At 45.8% G+C, this 20,845-nt stretch overlaps 1 protein-coding gene across 2 annotated transcripts in view; it reads left to right on the top strand.

The window, feature by feature from the left end:
• FBLN5 (fibulin 5) overlaps window positions 1–20,845 on the top strand; it is a 70,771-nt gene that overhangs the window by 8,548 nt on the left and 41,378 nt on the right. For both annotated transcript variants that reach the window (XM_019745227.3, XM_019745225.3), the window contains exon 4: window positions 194–448. In XM_019745227.3, coding sequence (XP_019600786.1) covers window positions 194–448 — 255 coding nt within the window. The remainder of the gene's footprint in view (window positions 1–193; window positions 449–20,845) is intronic.

The following is a 20,845-nucleotide window of genomic DNA, read 5'->3' as shown; positions in this document are numbered from 1 at the left end:
TGGTCAGTTTGATTCAACTCAGCCAACCTGCGGGTGATGGACCGGGCATTGCCCTAAGTGTTTGGGAGCAGATGCTGGAAAAGAGTGTTTTGGGGTCCTTCATAGCTCTCTTGGTACAGAGCTCTGCTTAAATAAGCTCCATGCACAGCATGGCCAGGGACCACTAACGCTCATCCTTTCTGCGACCTTCCAGATATCGATGAATGCCGGACCATCCCTGAGGCCTGCCGAGGCGACATGATGTGTGTTAACCAAAATGGCGGGTATCTATGCATCCCCCGAACAAACCCAGTGTATCGAGGGCCCTACTCGAACCCCTACTCAAACCCCTACTCAGGTCCGTACCCAGCAGCTGCCCCACCGCTACCAGCTGCAAACTACCCCACAATTTCGAGGCCTCTCATGTGCCGCTTTGGATTCCAGATGGATGACAGCAACCAGTGCGTGGGTGAGTAGCCCAAAATCTTAAGCTTCCTATCCATTGTGGTCTGCTGAAGGCCGTGTCCTAATCCAGCAGGTCCGCCCCAGTGGGTTGTTAGCTACCCTTCAATGCACCAGTGAAACAATGGCTTACTTTCTACATAGTTTTTTCACTTTTAGCAGCCTGTATCTCTGGGTATCCTCCCGTCTAAGGAGTAGTTTAATTTTCTGTCTTAGTGACAGTTCTCTAGAAAGCCAATTTGTTTTTTCTTTATTTTTTTCCATCCATCCGTCCGTCCATCCATCCATCCATCCATCCATCCATCCATCGATCCATCTTTCAGTCATATCTATTTATCATTTACCTATTTAAAGACCAAGCTCATATTTTCTCTATTCAATAACAAATGTACCTGGTCAAACTTAGTAAGTGAATCCCAGAGAGAGATCTAAAAAGGAAGAGTGCTTTCTCTTCAACACTCCTTGAATGGAGCTTATGTTCCAGAAATAAAAGAAGGCTTCAGGGCCAAGACCAACTGTTCTGGAAAGAAAGTGGGTTCATTGAGTGTAAACCAAAATCTTTTTGGCTGAAAGGAGCGTCGCTGATGGGAGCTCACAGTGAGAGTAGACCTCTGGGGAAAGCAGACACCATATGCCATGAGGCCCCAAAAGAGTTGGAGAGTGAGAGATGTGATGGGAGCGCAGTGAGCTTTGGCCAGTGTGGGTTTGGCGGAGGGTTACCTGGAATCCTCCCTGGTGGCTTTGGCTGTGGTCAGACCAAAACCTTTGAGAGACCAAAATCTTCTCCAGCTTTGGGAGATGGTCTAGAGTGGTGATGGCTCCAAACTTTTTTGCTTGGGTGCCCCATCGGCAAAATCTTTTTGCACCTGGACCCCCGTTATATGCATATTTATAAATTACATACATATCCTGTTATGCTAATATGATTTGGGAAGTATAGAGCATACATAAGAAATAGAAAAATTGAAAGGATGTGATAAAAATTAATGTGAATTGAAGTTCTCGTAGTTTCTTCCTTTATCCCAAAAGTTTAGGAAGGCATCGGTCTACTTAGGGAGATTTTTGTTGGTCCCATGTTAGGGCTCTGAAATGTTGAGCTGTAACCAACTGTTAGAGAGGCTGGGTTGCTGGGTTGGTTATTTTGTAATGTCTCCTATATGTTCACGCAAATGAATGTGCATTTACATTTGAATACATGCAAATAATATTGCAAACAAGTGTCCTTCAGCGCCACAAGGTAAAACTGGATACTCCTGAACCCAAACTTCTTCATTCTCACTGGTCTCGAGGGGTGAGGTGTGGAGGGGGAAAGGGAGAGGGAGGTGGGGGTGCTGGGTGATGGTCACTTTGAATATAGATGACTGTACAAAGGGTAAGAGCGTGGGGTCCAGTCAAGCCATGGACTGAAGCTTTGGTGGAGACGATAGTACCACACTTGTTTATAACGAGCAGCAGACCACTGGAGCGTTGTAACTGGCAGGGCCTTGAACAATCCTTAACTTTAGCCTCTTCCTGTCATGGAAAAGGGAACGTGGACACCAAAGAGCTAGGTAACTGCAGAGGTGGGATGGGAGTCCAGCTCTCCTGCCGACCAGGCCACATTCTCCTCTCTCGTCTGGTAGAGAAATGATCCCAACAGCAAATGAAGAGAAAGTGAGGCTGGGGTAGAGGCATGGCCTTCCAGGACGTCCTGTGGGGCTGGAACAGCCCAGTGACCTGAGCACCTCTGCAGGGAGGAAGGGTGCATAATAACAATTAGAGTGAGACTCTCCAGGTTTTCCAGGGGGGCTGCTCTACCTAATGTCTTGGGCAGTCTCCCAGGGCCCCTTTTGTAGAGCAGCTGGGAACTGCTGCAGGGCTCTCTGAAGCATCGCTTCCCCCCCCCCCCCCCCCAAGACCTTTTTCCAGGATCCTAGTGCCCTGGAGAATAAGGACAGGGCTGGGAAACCTATTCATCTCCTGGTCCCTATGATGTCATGCAGTTTTTACAGCTCCAAACCTGCCACACGGGACATGCGGAACCCTCATAATGGCCCTTTTGTAAGAAAAATACAATCTAGGAACCCTAGTGAGGACTGGCACCAGGCCCATCCGTTTCCAGAAAGTTCAGCCTTAGACATTCATAAGTTCAGAGTTCTTTGTAACTTCCCTTTACTCCACCCCATTGTTTCCTGATTTACAGAAGTCTTTCTGGGCCTGGAAAGAGGTGGTGTCATGGGGAGGGGGCAGGAGAGGGGACAGGGAAGGGCGTCTCTTTCCACCACTTTCTCTCCAGGAACCAGGATGAGAGAGGTGGGCCTGGCAACAGGCAGTGGGGCATCTAGGCACACAGGTAGCAGAAGAGGGGGGAGGACCCGAGAGGGGGCGTTGTGGTCATTGCTGGAGAAGGAGAAGGTTGGTGTTTCCCAGAACGTAGGTCTGAACCTGTGGAGGGAGGATGGAATAAGCGGTGGTGTGCAGTCGGGGAGAATTGGGAAACATTTTTGAAACTTTGGTGTTCTAGGAGAGGAGGGCCACATTTGCAAAGGAATGTCCTCTTCCTCCTCCTCAGAATAAAAAATGATGAACAACCATAACAGCAGCAGTAGCAGCAGCAGTAATAATAGCAAACACTTATATAGTGCTGTGTGCCAGGATCTTTCCATGAATTAACACATTTAATCCTCACCACAACCCTATGAGGTAGGATTGCTGTTGTACGATAAGGACCCAAAGCACAGAGAGGCTAAGAAACCTGTTGAAGGTCACACAGGATAATGAGGGCCAAGCCAGATTTTGAACCCATTCAGGCTCTGGATGAGGAAACTGAGGTTCAGTAAGGTAAAGATTTGTTCAAAGCCTCTCAGAGAGTCAGTACTGGACCATGATTAAAAACTAGGGCCTTCTCTTCTTTTTAAAAAAATTTTTATATTTTTGTAATTAATATTTTTATACTATAAAACTTTGAACCTGGACAAAAGCAGAGAGAGCATACTGAACAGTTACCTACTTATCACCCAGCTTCAGTCATTATCAGCAGAGACCCAGTCTCATTTCTTCCTTACCCTCGCCCTGTGGATTTATTTAAAGCAAATCCCAGGTATCATAGTTCATCCTTAAATACTTCAGAGTGTATCTCTCAGAGATAAAGGTTCTTTTTAAAAAAGCCACAATGCCGTCATCAAACATAGAAAAAACAATTCCTTTTTATCATTAAATATCCAGGCAGTGTTCACATTTCCCTGATTGTCTCATAAATGCCTTTTTTCTGTTGGTTGATTTGAATCAGATCCAAAGGAAGTCTACAGATTGCATTTGATTGACACGCCTCTTAACTCGCTTTTAATCTTTTTTGTTCCCTTTGCCACTTATCTGTTGAAGAGGCTGAGCTGTTTGTCCTGTACAGAATGTGCTACCTTTGGGGTTTTGCTGACAGCATTCTTGTGGTGGTGTTTAACAGATTCCTTCATCCCTCTATTTTTCTGTAAACTGGTCTGAGTTAGATCTAGAGACTTGATCCAATTGAGGTTTAATTTTTTTTTTGGCAAACTGCTTCTGTGGCAGAGCCCTGGCTCTTTTGTTCTCTCCATGCCTGGTTTCTTCTCCAAAGTATCCAAAAGTTTATAGGAACGTTTACAGAAGCACACGGACATCCCCTTTCACGGTGGCTGATGTTTAAGTTTTGGTCCCACTTTCAAGGAAGCAGTTTCCTCCCTGCTGCCCAAATGAGACCATGCCCTGTTCCTGCAGGCGGGGCAGGGCCGGGCTTGGTCCCGAGTCGCCTGGGCCTCTGAGCTTCCTTCTCCACATCTGTGTTTTGTCTTCCTCTTTGAAGGGGACTAGACCTTGCTCCTTCTGAAACAAAGTTTGGTTTGAGTCCACATCCCTACATGTAAATCTGGATCACTTGGGACTTGCAGAGAGAGTGAGCAGTGACCCAAGAGTTACAGCCCACGAGCCCAGAAAGCTTTGTGTCCGTAAGAAAACTGGCATCTTGGCTTGTGGATGCTCGGCACCAGGGCCATCTCTGCAAGGCCAGCGGGACGGAGGGCTTGTTACAATGCCTTCCCCAGATCTTAGGCCCCTACAAGATCTGGTTACTGCTTCTCAGGATGGAGAGCCAGAGGGACATGGTTGATTGGCAAGGAGCAAAGTCCTGCTGGAAGGAAGCCTTCCCAATCTAGAATACAACCAAGACCCAGGCAAAAGGCAGAATCAAACATATACAAAGGGTTGCGAGCTGGCAAAAAGACATCTCAGAACAGGATGCTGTGGGGTTCCCAGCTTCGGTGCTGACGGCTCAGGGAGAGGGGTGAGCTGAGCTGAGGGACTGGGGCGCCCTGGACTGGAACCCCCATTCAGGAAACTTCCTGTCATGCACAGCACACTGCCCCTAGGAACAGGGCCCTCGGCCAGAGCCCACTTGTTTCTCAGTGTTCATCCCTTTTGGGGCTCAGCTTGTCACCTCTCTGGGTGGGCATTCTTCGTTCTGGCTTTGCTAATCAACTTGGCTCAATGGCAAAGTTAGGGACTCTACAAATAACTAATGCACAAGAAAGGTTTTGTGGCTGAGTAAGCAGCCTTTTGTTAGAGCCATGCTATACCAGGGATGGCAGGAATTCTCCTGGCCATTTGTGATGAAGCGATATCTTTATCCTCCTCCTGGCCCAGGGTTTTCTCATTGATCAAAGCGCCCAAGCGGGCAGAAAGGAACACATATGGATCCTTTTGAAAGATGGATGGTTGTTGGCCTGAGGCTTTCTCTTGAGTTATTTTTCCTGAAATCCAGCCAGTATTTATTCAACCAATGTATACAGAACACCTCATTAGTGCCAGGCTCTGGCCTAGGCACTGAGGGGGCAGGGAGTCTGGGCACAGCCATGGGGCTGTCTCCAGAGCTCACCGTCAGGGAAGGGAGATGAGACATAAAGCAAGCAGCTGCAATGCTACATGGCCTCTGATAGTTTCCTGAGAAGGCAGAAATAGGAAGGTGGTATATCCTGAAGTGGAGAGGGCTGGAACTTAGTAGTCAGACTGGCCTTGAGTCTCACCTTGATTTGGCCACTTCCTAGCTCTGAGACCTGGGTGTCTGTTTTCTCATCTGGAAAATGGGTATAACAATGCCTACCTCACAGATAACATGTGAAAATGCCTTGCCCAGAATCTGCATGGAGTAGTATCATGTAGTAAATATTGATGGGGAAAGATTCAGCATGGAGGTGCCTGGCGTCTGGAGTTGGTAACCCGTGGAAAGATTCATAGAGTCTGAAAAGGTATCAGAGGCCTAATTATTTAAAACGTTTAAAATCACCTAACACTGAGCTTGGTACATACCCACCTTGCAAGCCCTGCAGGGCTTTGCCCAGGTTCTGCTTCAAGACGTCAGCAAAGCCTGGGTTTATTTAAATTGTGAATCAAAACAATGGGAAGTCATTCCAACACGGCAGTTGTTCCCAGTGGATAAGACCAGGACCAGAACACTTAGAAACCTCACTTAGCCCTGATGTCACAGGCTCCTGCAGGCTTTTCTTCTTATTTTATTATACAGGCTTGGGCTATAACTTGAAACCAAGTCCTCAGGATGAGACAAGAAGGAAAATGCAGAAAGCTGTGGCCACTTGGTTCTTTAGCTGCTGAGGGCACTGGGGCCAGGCAGACCCGGAGAAGAAATGGGACCCAGGACTGAGGCGGGGGCTCCATAGTTGGACTTGCTCAGGCGTCCTTGTGAACTGGGCCTCCGTGAGCTTGTTCAAGTGCAGCCACCCTACTCAGGTTGTCCCATCTTGCTTCAGGTCTTTCCCAATCCTTGGGTGGGATGGGGAGCAAGCAGTTTAGTGTCTCTGAACCTCAGTTTTTCCATCTGTAAACAGGGATAACAGTATCAACTCCCATAGGATATTTGTGAGAATTAAATAAGATAATGCATGTAAATTATCTAGCATGGAGGCTGACTTGTGGTAAGGGTTAATAACAGTTATTATAATTTTGTTTTCATCATTTCAACTCTCATCATTCTGTTACAAATTGCCCTACTCCAAACTCTTAGTTCTGTTATTCTGTTATTGTTTATTCTGTCCTCTGGGGATTAGATATAATAGTGCAGGTCTTTCAAAAGGTTGAAGGTTGAATTCTTGCCACTTTTCAGCATTAGGGATTGGGGTGATTTGTGCTTCCAAGGAGACCTCAGCCGAGAAGGGACTCTAGGAAGTCATTCAGTGCAGCTCTTTTCAGAGTTCATGTGCCCGTGAGTCACCTGGGGAGATGCTGGTTCTGACTCAGGAGGTCTCAGGTAGGGCCTGAGGGTCCGCTTTTTGCACCATCTTCCTGGTGATGCGATGCTGCTGGTGCAGAGACAGCATTTTGATTAGCAAGGTTCTAGTCCATCTGTCTATTCTTAGGACTGCATTTAAGGAAGGAAGAAACTTTGTTTTAAATGTGATCCCTACATTGTTTGATGTGTTAGAAGAATGTATTCTTTTTGTTTAAAAACAAAAAAATCTAAAAAGTATGTTTAAAGCGTAAATTGAGGCAGTATGCTGTGGTGGTAAAGGGAACAGCTAGAGCATCAGTGAGAACTGGGCTTTGATGCCAGATTTGCTATTTTTTAGCTGTGTGACATGAAGAAAGTAACTTGGGCTCTTTGGCCTAAATTTTATTATTTGTGCAAAGAAGGGATGGTAGGAGATGAGGGTCTTAATCTGGGGTCTGTGGATAGAATTCAGGTGATCCATTTTCATGGTATCCCCCACCACCCCCCACTAACTTCTAATGAAATTTAGCATTATTTTCCATTATGTAGGCAATAAGCTGTAGGACTCTTATCAGTATCTGTGACAGTATTAACAAGAGAAACACAGATACTATGTATCACATTATAGCTGTAGCAGTTGTTCTGAAATATTTTAAAGATTTAACATATTTTGAAATATCTTTAAATATCACTGTCACTTATCACTACTTCAAAATTGTAGAAGATATTAGACCTGCTGCCTAAGCTTGCAATTTAATGTACCAATAAAGAAGCCTATATAATTGCTATATCACAAATTTATTTTTAAAATATTTTGATAATTTGCTTTTCAATATAATTGGTTTCTTCTGTAATCCTACAAATATAATATTATGCAGTTAAAAGCATTATTCTGAGAAGGGGCCATCAGCTTCAATGGTCTGCAACCCGGGATCGTGGCGTGCACACAAAAGGCTTCAATTCCCTGGACCAGATGGTCTCTCAGATCCCCTCCAACTTGAGAATGTTTTACTATTCTAAATCTTCCCAACCCGTAGGGAAGGTAACATTTGTGTCCAGACAGTCTGGATTTTCTGTTAACTCATTGTCATTTGGATTACTGAAGGATGTGGTCCTTCTCTACTTGGGTTTCAGACAGCCCACATGTTCAGTGATATCTTCTGCCAGGACCGGTGGCCAGTCTCCATTTGTGAGGTAGCCCCTCCCACCCACAGCTGGAGCTGACCTTGGGAATTGGCCCTGACCTGCGGGGAGGTGGAAACCTATGGGTGGGGCATTCGCAGCCGTTGGTGCCTTTGTGTAGGCACTTCCCGGTGCCTAGCGTGGCACTTTTGTCAATGACCTACAAATTTTTCTTGGCTCTCACCTTATGTTCCTTGGTCTGGTTGTATTTCAGTTAATTATGTTCCATTCTGGAATTAGCCAGTTCTGTGTGAAAAGCAAGTAGTTTTGCAAGAGGATAGAAGTGTGGATGTTCAACGTCAGCTCTGCTTTGGAAGATTCTGGCCGAAGTGGCTGCACGGCCAGGTCTCCAGAGAGTGCCTGCTGGAGGGCAGGAGGTTGTAGTTCCCTGCCAGGTGGCAAATAGCCTCAAATGCCAGGGCCAAGGCAACAGACCACTTAGACCGTTTAGCCAACTGTGTTTTAATTTAGTGGGAGGTGCATGATAATGGTGCTTCGCAAAGGGGCACGGTGGTTCCAAATGTGTTGCAATAGAGAAAGGGGACTATACCTTCTCTTTTGTCATCAAGGCTAGCAGATTTCTTTTTCAACATTCTTTTGGTGGAAGTGGTGAACTCTAGACCAGAATTGCTCCCCTATGTTCTGTACCTATGCCGGCAACTTTGGTAGATACTCCGCATGGTTCATTTTTCTTTTTTTTAAGATTTTATTGGGGAAGGAGAACAGGACTTTATTGGGGAACAGTGTGTACTTCCAGGATTTTTTCCAAGTCAAGTCAACAATTTTCAATCTTAGTTGTGGAGGGCGCAGCTCAGCTCCAGGTCCAGTTGCCGTTGTTAGTTGCAGGGGGCGCTGCCCACCATCCCTTGTGGGAGTCGAGGAATGAACAGGCAACCTTGTGGTTGGGAGCCCACTGGCCCATGTGGGAATCGAACCAGCAGCCTTCAGAGTTAGGAGCGTGGAGCTCCAACTGCTTGAGCCACCAGGCCGGCCCCTCCCCGTGGCTCTTACACGCTGGTGTGAATGGTGTCTGCAGGCACCTGCAGTCCTGCCCCCACCCAGTGTTTCAAGAGCCCTTTTGCTATCAGGAATGGACTAAATGAAATAAAGTGAAAACTATCATATGAATGCCAAGTATTAGTGTTAAGGAGAATGTGTCCCTAAGTACAATAAAACAGATTAATACAATCAGGAATCATCTTTAATGTTGCTAACAATAGTCTCATGTAAATGTCATCTGGCAGGTGCAAGTTCTAACACCCTCTGTTAGGGAAAGAAAGGGGATCTTTATGTTCTCAAAGGACCTGGAGGGAGGGGGTTGTTAGGCCAGGGAGTGGAGGGACATAGTATGATGCTGTCCATGGGAAGAGCATGAGCTGGCTTTAGATTCAGACATACTGGGGTTCGAATCCCAACCCTGCACAGTTCACCTGGCTTTGGGCGTTAACTCCTTGGAGTGTCCCATCTACAAGATGAGAATCTAATACTCACCTTGTGGGGTTGTTCTGAGGCTGAGTGTCTGATAGTTAGGTCTACATTCCCTCAACAATTGCTGCTGTCACCCCCCCGTCCCACCTTCCATGGGGGACAACCATCTATTAGTTCCCCATCTACCAATCTCTGCCCCGTCACAGGTCAGAGAGTGGTAGGTGCTATTGGCTGTTTCTCCCAGGTGGGGAGGTTTGGGGAGGAAAAAGGACAGAAACTGCCTTTCAGTTTGTGACGCTGTGATGACATTTTCCTTCTCCACGTTGACCACACGCAGTCAGAGGCTGCCGTTGAGCCTTTTTCTGGGGCTCTCTCAGCTCTGGGAGTGCTGGGGAGTGACAAGGCTACGTTTATTCTCTTCTTCCTTTGGCCACAGGGACACATAGACAGAAAGACAGATTCTAGACCATGCTGGCCCAGCAGGCTGTGACTGGGGAAGTGCTGGTGGGCTGGGCTGACCCCTCGTCAGAGACACCCCCCAAGTCAGATGACATCCCCCAGCAGACCAGCCAGCCCCCTGCTCGGAGGCAGAAATGCCATAGCTTCCTGGCAGCCCCCAGGTGTGTGACAGAGGGCAGGGAGGTGCCCTGTGCTCTCATCAGGGCATGGGTGTGGGGTTGAGGCAGTGGGCAGACGGCTCCTTGGATGCAGGCACTGCACTAGTATCCATGGTTTATCCACAGCATCTGGCAGTGTGAGCTCTCACGTGATTGTCAACTGAATGGATGAATGAATGAATGAATGAATGGGAGTGTGGGCACTGTAAAACCTTCACTCATTTCCACACTCAGTCTCATCACTCACTCAGAGAACCCCTATCAGCCCCGGGTGCCAAGAGGGGACCAAGATAACCAAGAGTCTCCTTGTTCCTTGAGCGTCCCGTGGGCTGGGACCATGGTTACCCAGTGTGGGGCCTCACACCACTGGCAGTCAGTGAATTAAATTTACACTGTAGCTGAGAGGTTGATGGAAAAACATGCCTGTGAAGAACCTTCCTGTCAGATTAACTTTGCAGAGACCTACCTCCACTGCCCTTTCCCGCTGGGATGCAGCAAAGGGGAGTCTGTGGTAGGCTGTGCTCTTCCCACCTGGAAGCCAGGGCTTTGTTTCCCTACCATCGGAGGCACTGGTTCCCAAGGATTTACCTCCAGCCAGGGCCAGCTCCTTGCACAACTCCAGGGGGCGCCATTCAATTGTATGAGATGCCATTGGCACCCCTTGGAGCCCAGCAGCTGGCCTGAAGCTCCTGTTTGTCTTGGAAACAGAGAGACGTGCTTGGGGAAGGGTCCCTGGGCCATCTCCTTGGGGGCTGGCAGGAAAAGGACATTCACAGGATTCCTTCCCTCCAGAGGGCCTCAGACAGCAGACTAGATGTCAAGGACTGACCTCCCATTCCCCTCTGGCTCGTCGGAGCTGGGCCAGAGGGGAGCTGGGGACAGCCAGCACTGGGCCCTGCCCCAGGCAGCCAGCCTGCACAGACTCCAGGGGATGCAGGCGGGTCGGGGCTGGGGAAGCAGTGAGGCTTGGGGGACTTGTCAGTGCCGTTTGAATTTCCTTCAAACTAAAACATTCGCAGAAACCCAGCCAGAATTGATTTACGAGCTCCACATATTTTGCAGGTCTTAACACATCCCCCAGGAATCAATGAGGTCAAGCAGAACAGACTTTGCATCCAGAACCAGTATGAAATTGGCATCTTCAATCTTTCCCATGGGAATAGGGATAATTGGAGGGAGAGTATATGAAACAATGCAAAGCCACACAAAAAACCTGACTCTGCTGTATTCCCATTGGGGAGAAAGACAAGTCATCTGTTTTCTGCATCTGAGCTGGGTGAGGGGTGGCCATCTCTACCGGGACCACTGTGACCAAATGAAGCATGATGGGACGGGACCGTGAGGGCAAGCGAGGAACTCAGAACTTAGCAGTGACCACAGTGTCCTGTGCTGTGTCTTCTGGCGCACGCTCCATAACTGGGATAAACAGACATTTGTGATTATTTATGTAACATCTCTCTATCCAGCAGGAACTTTCTGTGTTGCTCACCATTGTATTTGTTCCTGGTAGATATTTGTTGAACAAGCAGTAAAACTACTCGTGGTGAATTGTATGTATAGGATTCAAATGAGCAAGAGAAATTGATTATGTGTCTTAGTTGTCTAAATAGGTTCATTTATTATCATTAATGGACTGTATTCCTTCATTTGTTCACTTATGAGCTGGGGTCCGTCTTGTGCACACAAGGATAAATCAGGCATCATTACTGCCCTGGGGAGTTCACACTCCCTTGCCAGGGGTGGGGGTGGGGGGGTGGGGAATAGAGAACCCAACACGTACGTAGTTATAGCCCAATGTGATGGGGCAGCAACAGCAGGTGGTATGAGGCTCCCTGTTGGCACTGGCTGGAGTGGTCAGAGAAACCTTCCATAAAGACAGGTGTTACACATCTGTGCATCCATTTGATTAAACAGATATTCACTGAGCACATCTCTGTGTCAGATACGGCCAAGTGCTGGAAGAGGATCTAAAGATGAATAAGACTCGGTCGCTGCCCCCAGGATCTCGCAGCTGAGCGGATGTGAGTGGGGTTTGGGGAGGGGTGGATGTACCTAAGTCATCAGTCTTTACATGAGCCAGAGTGTGAGAAGTGGCAAGAGGAGCATTGCCAGGTGCTGTAGCAGGGCCCACAAGGGACAGGGACTCTGCTCTGGGGATGGGGACGATGGCCTCCGTGTGAATCTTTGGAGGACTCAGTAGGATTTTTATGTGGGAGATGGGGGAGGGCTTTCAGGGTCAAGGGAAGAACATAGACAGAGACATAGAGGCAAGAAATTTCATGGTACGCTGAGGAATCCTGGTGAGGGCCAGCCTTGGTTATTTAGCTGCAGAGAGCAGGTGTTGGCGAGAGTCCACTTAGCGCTGGCCTGTGTCTGTCTATTGGCTTCTCACTGTGGGAGGCTGGATTCTGTGATTACATCCTTCATCTACTTCCTTAATTGTAATAATTCCCACTTGAACACTGCCTCTTGCTTTCCCCAGTATTTTCACATCCACTATCTCACTGAATTCTTCAATGGCGTTAATATTGTTTTCCCCATTTTAGCGGATACTTGGAAGGGCTCCGTGACTGTCCTAGCATCCCACACAGTTCCTGCATGGGCGAGGCCCCCCCAGAGTGTAAGATTGCTGACTTGCCGACCCTGCCCCTCCCGTAAAATGTCCTGGATATCTTTGTGGTTCACAGGCTATACTAGCCTCCGTTCTCTTCCTCAAACATGTTAGGTTCTGCCCTGCCTCGGGGCCTTGGCACGTGCTGTTCCCTCTGGAACTCTCTTCTGACTCTTCACATTGCTGGGCTGATGCCCCTCTCTCAGGCTTCAGCTCAGTTTAGCTGTCACCGTCTTAAAGAGTCCACCCCTGACCACCCTGTCCAAAGTAGCCCTGCACTCACTCTCCGTCACAGCACTTACCATTATTATCTGTCACAAACTGGAGTGGGCGTAAAATCATCTGGAGGATTTAAATTAAGATTGTTGGATCGTACCCCCAGGTTCTGATTCAGTAGATTCGGGGTGGGGCCTGGATTTCCAAGGGATGCTAATGCTTCCGGTCTGAGGACCACACTCTGAGAGGTACTGAATGATAACTATCTTATAATTAATTAATTAATTAATATGGAGGTATAATTGATAGTAACATTATATTAGTTTCAGGTGTACAGAATAATGATTTGATTTTTGTTTATATTGCATCACCACAATAACTCTAATGTCCGTCACCACACATAATTAAAGAATTTTTTTTTACGATGAGAACTTTTAATTTGCTTTCTTAGCAGCGTTCAAATATGCAGTGTATTACTGTTAAATGTAGTCACCATGCTGTACATTACATCCCCATGACTTATTTATTTTATAATGGAAGTTTGCACCTTTTGATCCCCTTCGCCCATCTTGCCAACCCCAACCCCCTGCCTCTGGCAACCACTAAGCTGTTCTCTGTATCTGTGAGCTTTTTTTTTTTTTTTTTTTTTTTAAAGAGTCCACATATAAGTGAGATCATATGGTATATGTCTTTCTCTGTCTGGCATTTCATTTGGTATAAGGTCCTCAAGGTCCATCCATTTTGGTGCAAATGGAAAAATTTCCTTTTTTTTATGGCTGAATACTATTCTGTTGTGTATATAACCACATTTTCTTTGTTCGTTCATTCACCAGTGGACACTTAGGTTGTTTCCATCTCTTAGCTGTGTTTATTGTCTGTCCATGTCTTACCTTGTTTCTGCTATATTCCTAGTGGTGCGTCACTGGTGCTTGATAAGTACTTGTTAAATGAGTGTTGACTGAAGACTCCGTTGGGACCCCTTACTTCATAATCGTCCCACATGTATTAAGGGGAAGACGGCCAAACATTGACAGAAACCCTGGGAGTTACTTGGTCTGATCTCTTCTCCCATTACCTTTGTCTTTAATGTTTCCCACTCGAGCTTTTTCTAAGAGTCATTATTAATTTTGTGTATACATTGCATGCACGATTTTCATAAAATCCTAGGTGAATGAATTGGACTGTCTAGGTTCAAGGAGGGTTGTCAGAAATCCCACCAAGCTATACGACATCCAGCCGAGTGTGGATCCCGGACTCTGCCACACCTCCAAGCTGTGCTTAAACCTTCATACTCACCTCACCTGTCAGCAGGTGAGGAAGAGCCCACACAGCCTCATCCGTCTCCCTTGGGACAGGTAACAGAAGAGCTAGCTGTGGTAAGGGGGTGGGGGACTGCAGGCTGTGCCTGTGGCTCAGGATTTTCCTCTGTGATGAGCAGACAGGCACAAAGGGAAGAGACTTTGATCTTGGGCTTGTCAGCACCATGTTCTAATAAACTGTGTGACCCAGCCCAGCTGCCACAGCTGTAAACCTCTTGGGAACTTTCCGGGTAAGTGAATTAAAATTTTATGACTGGCTTGCACAGAACACTTCTCATAATTCCCAACATGGTACTTTCAGAATTCTCAAGCGTCTGAGGCCTTCTCCTATGCTTTGGTTTCAAAAGAACAAAGTTGAGATTTTGCCAGACTGGAATTGGATTTTAACTGTAAAATTTTATCTTCCCTGGCAAGGGGGAGTTGGAGATAAAATCTGAGGTGATTATAGATCCCCCAGAGCTATTACTGTGGCCAACTAGTGCCGAGGGTGGGCTTGGGCCGAGCTGGCCGACACTTCATTCTCCAGTTGTGGGGCAGGACTCCCTGAGGACCCACAGGAAATGGAGTGTGTGTGTGTGTGTGTGTGTGTGTAGAGGGTGGGGCGCCAACTCCTGTGGAGACCACAAGGCCACCCTGGACTAAGTATCACAGGAACAACTAATTCTGCCCAAGAGAGTCAAAGAAGGCAACACAGAGACGGGACATTTACAGTTTACTTGGGAAACCTGGAGACTAGGATGAGATGCAAGTTGCCCAAGGTCACCAAGAAGGTCATCTGCAGAGCTGGGATATAGCCCAAAGTCTCTGGATTCCTAATCCGAAGAAAAGAGACTGGATTCGGAAGCTGAATGACCTTTGGCAAGTTACTGCTTACCTGTGGGCTTCCCAGAGCGGGGTGGTCTGTAAGATTAGTTTAGATACTCATTTGTTGTAAGGTACTGAGAACACAAATGAACAATACAGGATCTCAGATTGACAATTTGGGGATCTTTGATTCTGTTGCTTGTGTTCATTTTTACAGTCTAAGCATTTTGGCCAGGTTAGTGTTTGTCAGGATAAGGTGATTAAACAGAACTGCCTTTTTAAAGTGGGCCCATGGCCTAGGCCTCAGGTCCTTGAACTAGAGTCTGGTTTCACAAGAATTCTCCCCCAACCCCACTACATGGCAATGCCACGCTTAGTCTTCTCTGTAAGTTGTAGAACTCTGTTCTTGCCACATTCGAGCTCCGTACAGAGTTGTACATGGAATAAATTTGGCTGCTACCATTATCTCCTTCTGAAGATGAAAAAAACAAGGTAGACAAGCCACGGAAGGGTTAATAAAAATAGAAAGTGACTAAGACAAGAGGAGATAGTGCCACTTGGCTTTTAGCTCTGATGAGGAGGGAAGCCTTGCCAGGATCGCATTCCAGTGCAGCCTTCTGACCGGGAAGGAGTGTGTGGGGTTCTAGCATCAGGTGCCGTGAGCCACACGCACACGGAGAGGGTCTTGGCAACAAGAGCCCTGAGACCAGATGGATGGGGGACGGTGAGGCTGCCCACTTGCCTCCGGAAGGCTGGGCGGTCTCCAGTGTGGGAGGTGCTGGGGAGCACACAGAATGTATGAGTCTACTGGGGCTGCCATAACAGGTATCTCAGACTGAGGGGCTTAAGCAGCAGACATGTCTTTTCTTCCAGTTCTGGAGGAGAGCCGTCTGAGATCAAGGTGTCAGTAGAGTTGGATCCTTCTGAGGGCCTCAGGCAGGGATCTGTTCCAGCTTCTCTCCATGGCTTACAGGAGGCTCTCTTCCCATCGTCTTCCCTCTAAGTGTGTCTCTGTGTCCAAATGTCTTCATCTTGTGAGGAAACTAGACATATTGGATTAAGAGCTACCCTAATCACCTCATTTTAACTTAATTACCTTTTTAAAGGTATCTACCTACCTTTCTTCAAATACAGTCACATTCTGAGGTAACTAGGGGTTGAGACTTCAACATATGAATTTGGAGAGACAAAATTTGATGTCAACATATGAATTTAGGGGAGACATGGTTCAGTCCACAACATAGATACAGCCCTGTCCCTCCAGCAGGGACCCTTCTGAGGTCAGAGACCACAGAGAATGCCATTTTTTTTTTTCTTCTTCTAAATGACCTAGCCTGTATGTGATTTCTTCTCGAAGGCTTTCTTAGATCTTTATTACCCCATCTGAAGCCCATTGGAATTCCCTCTGCACCCTACCCTGAGTTCCCCAAACACTTAGCTTGTTCCTCTACTGGGGGCATTTATCATCGTCTACCTGAGACTAAATTAGAAGTGTGTCTCTGCTCCTGACATATTACAGCCTCGTGTCTTAGTTGTCTGTATCTCTCCCATATTCCTTACCTCCTTGTCATGCACACAGAGTGGGTTCGATAATGTTTGTTGGGTTGTTGATGGGTCAGCTGTCCAAGAAAGTTAGGCAATAAGTTCCAGACAAACAGGAAGATGCGGCCATTAATAAAACAGCAACGACAACAGCAACATGCCTTGCCTTAGATTCCTTGTACTCATCAGCGACAAAGTCGAGCTCCTGGATTTGTAAAGCAAAGAAGCTCTTCCCACCCGTCTATCCTTGTTTGACCACAACGGGTCAACAGAAGAATCTGCAGACCGGGAGCTCAGCATTTTTAAACTCGCAGAGTTCAAAGAGAATGACTCCTTTGGCCAGTCTTGAAGAAACTCTTCCATCATTTCTTGAATAATGGCATTCTTTTGGCTCAGCTCGATGACTACCCCGCCCTCCACCCCCAGTCCGGTGACCTTCTGTCCCTTTGTTTCTTGGCTGGAAGTCTGGGTCTGCTGTAGAGAGCAAAGGCAGTTTCAGCAGAGTGTGGGGTCCTTCCCACGAATCCAGAGCCACACACCCCAGAAAGCCTGACTGTGCAGAAACAGCTGGGTTTTGGCAGACTGAGTTTGAAAAACAATGCTAATAATTTAAAAGCATTTTGTTCCAGAATGGTGTATGGAGGATGAAGAATGTACTGTCAGATATGGCAAGTCACCCATCTCGTTAAGAGAAGACTCATTTGAGGATTTGCTCTGAAACAGGTTCCCTCACCTTCCATTTTCACTTCCTTTAGTAAAGCTTCTCAGCTGGCACCTGGGAGAGGTATGCCTGAGATTGGTCCCATGGGATCAATTAGGAAGATTTCTTGGGATGGTTGGCAGGGGCTTGGGATGCCTGAGTCCTTGGACCAATCACCTTTGCTTTCTCCATTGTGCATTGCTACATCTTCTAGAATGTTCTATAAATGCCTCAATGTGGAAAAGATTGGGTAGGACTACTTTAGATTGATGTGTTCTGCAGAGATTTCTAGGAACACAGAGCAGGTTTCTCAATATTTGCCTTTTAAAATGAAACACATTCACTTATTACTTTTGGTGCTCTGGCTTTCGACAAAGTGAATGCCCACATCAGGACTCCATCTGTGATTCAATAAAACTGTAGGGCAGTTTGATTACACTCGGTGTATTAATCATCAGGAGTCTCTTGGTTGCAAGTAACAGAGACTCAGCTCAAAGTAGCTTAAGCAAAACAACTAAATAAAACACAAGAATAGTAACAACAAAAAAACTACATGTCCACGTAGTTTATTTTTTCATAACTGGAAAGTCCATGAGTAGAATTTGCCTCAGACATAGCTGGATCCAAGGGCTTAAGCGGGTATCATTTGGACTTGGTTTTTTCTCTCTCCATCTCCTGTGTTCAACGTCTTCATTCTCAGGACATGCTGTCTCAAACAGTGGTCCCTGGCAGCTTCAGGCTTTTCTTTTATCAGTTTAGCAACCCAGAGAGAATGCCTCCATCCCTAGGGCTCTAGCAAAAGGATGTGTTTGCGTTCTGGTAGCCAGCTTGGGTCACACGCCCATTCCTGAGGTCCCAACTGTAATCAGCAACCAAGTCTACATCACACGTCCAGCCCCGGAGCCAGGAGTGGGTCTAAAGCTACTGGGCACACGCACTGAAAAGTGTGGGGAAGAGTTCCTTAAAGGAAAATTGGGGTGCTGTTACCAGATGAAGGAAGTTTAGATGCTGAGTGGACGAGAGTTATACCTGAGGACCCACTTTCCACATGGAAAGAGTGAAAATAGAAGGACCATAACTTTGTTTTGAGCCAACAGTGACAGATAACAAAGTATGCACCCACCAGTGGACTCAGCGTACATTGTACATGCACCCTGCCTGACATTGGGGGATAATCACCAGAAAGAACAAAGTGGCCTGGAGCCATCATCTATGCCACCCACCAGTCCTCAGGTATGCAGGTACCCACACTGCACCTCAAAGACAACTATTCGTTAAAAATGGTCGGGGAGATAATACCACAAATTCTCTTTATAAGAATATCAAGCTGTTACAGTGCTCCGAGTCAAGAAGAAATGCCTAGTGCCTTGTTTGAATCTTGTGTGCTGCTGTCTTTCTCATCCTGCCCTTAGGAAAAACAAAACATAAAAAACAAAACGTGATAGATTATTATGTAAACTGCCATCATCACCGTAACCACCACCATCATCATCGTCGTCGTCATCATCATCATCATCATCATCCCACGTCAAAGCACCCATGTGTTTCTGATCCCATTTTATTTTAATGTGGTGATGCCCTTGGCCATGCACTCTGCCTCCATTCACATGTGCAGAACTGCTGGTCCTTCCTTATGTCCTGGCCCCTTATCAGAGTGAATCTTGGGAATGGCCTTGGTTTTCTTATCTGTAAAATGAGGATAATGCCTATCTTATTAGTTATTTTCCGTGAGGATTAAAAGCGAGAATGTATACAAACCATGTGACAGTAGAAGGTGCTCAGTAAGCTGCATAGCTGTATGTAGCCATGTGTTCCCTAAGACAGGTTTCCTTAGAGTAATTAACTTCCACCCTTGAAAAAAGTCCCGCTGGTCACTTACGAAGTGCATGATAGCTTCTAAAAGCTTTTGAAATGGAATGATGGTCCGGGGTGCACCACTGCCTCTGACTGAGAAAGAAAATCTTAAGCAATTGAATAAGACGATTCTGAAAATTGACCAGAATCATTCAAAAGAGCCTAGTGCTGAGGTCTAACTGCAAGTGTTTAATAGAGAAGCATCTATAGAAAGACCTCAGGGCCAGGGCCAGGATGTCTGGGTTGAACCCCAAATCAGTCCCTCACTAGCTAGGTGACCTTGGAAAAGTGTCTCAAACTCCCGGAATCTCAGTTTCGCTTCTGTAAAATGGGGATAACAATTCCTGCCCTGCCTACTTCACAGGATTTTAGTGATGCAGTAGAGCCTTTAGTTCCTATAAAATATGCAGGGCTAATTATTTCCAGAGCATTTTAAGAAATTGCTCCATTATATTATTTACGAGTGTGTTGTAGCTGTTGTCAGTCTGTCTCAGTAAACCAGGAGCTGAACTGTGGAAAGGACTTATGCAATATTTGATATATATACAAAATTATATGTAACACATGTAAGCCAGAAGCTTCTTTACTATGCATATGGGAGAACCCAGCACTGAACCTAAGAACCTGTGGCCTTCTCCACCATGGCACCACCTATCTTCTGAGATTTGTTTATTTCATTCAGTGTTATGTTTCTAAGATTCCATGTTCTTGTGTGTGGCCTTAGTGCATTTGTTGTTTTTGTATACTTTTCCACTGTTGGATGATATTATAGCACAATGTATGGGTTCATTCTTTCATCAGACGGCATTTGGGTTGTTTTAAGTGTTTGCTATTAACAAAGAATGATGCTATGAACATTCTGGGTACTATACAGTTTTGCTATAGGTATGGAAATTTCAGCTTTACAAAATAATGTTTTATAGTTTTCCAGAATGCCAGTTTACACACTTCTCAGCAATGATTAAAAGTTTCTGTTGATCTACACTCTCACCAACACTTGATATTGACAGACTTCTAAATCTTTGCCAATCTAAGTAATCGTAAAATGTTTTTTTCTCATATTCTTAATGCATTTCTCAGGTTATTAATGAAGTTAATCATCTTTTAGCATATTTATTGGTCATTTGTGTTTCCTCTTTTGTGAAGTACTCTGATCATCTTCTTTGCCCATTTTTCTATTAGATTTTCTTTTTTCTTTTTATATACTTGTGATTTGTATGAATTATTTCAATATCTAGGTACTAATCCTTTTTCAGTTGTATGGATTGCAGATATCTTCTCCCAGTTTGTGGCTCATCTTTTTGGTGTTTTTTGAATAACAAACATTCCTAATTAATATAGTTGAATTTATCAATCATTTCTTTAGTAGTTAGTGTTTTAGCGGGGACTAATTTGAGAAATCCTTCCCTATTCTAAGATCATAAATGTGTTTTCTTGTATTGTCTTTTAAAAGTTTTAAGGCTTTGATTTTCACATACAAATCTTGAATCTATTTGGAATTTATTTATGTATTTGGTGAGCATAGATCCAGTTACACTTTTCTCTGTATGGACAATCGGCTGTTAACCCTTCACTTTGCATTGCATAGTCTCTGCCTGTTGCTCTGTAATGCCCCCTGGCTTACCTATCAAGTTCCACACCTGTGTTGTAGCTTCTGTTCTCTATTCCCTCCCATTATCAATTTGTGCACCAATGCCACTCAGTGTTAATTATTGTAGCTTTACAATCAGTTTTATTAACTAATCCAGGTTCCTTTACTTTCTTCTTCAGGAGTGTCTTGGCTATTCTTGGGCCAAGTGCCTTATAAAAACCAAAACAGACCCTGTTGAGATTTTGGTTGTAATTCATTGACGCTTTAGAGAAATTTGAAAGAGAACTGACATCTTTATTTTATTGAGTCTA

The sequence above is a fragment of the Rhinolophus sinicus genome, chromosome 3, assembly GCF_057876585.1.
Source record: "Rhinolophus sinicus isolate RSI-liver-muscle chromosome 3, RSI-T2T, whole genome shotgun sequence".
Taxonomy (NCBI): Eukaryota; Metazoa; Chordata; class Mammalia; order Chiroptera; family Rhinolophidae; genus Rhinolophus; species Rhinolophus sinicus.
The sequence above is the reverse complement of the archived record's forward strand: the minus strand, read 5'-3'. Positions and strand labels throughout refer to the sequence as shown.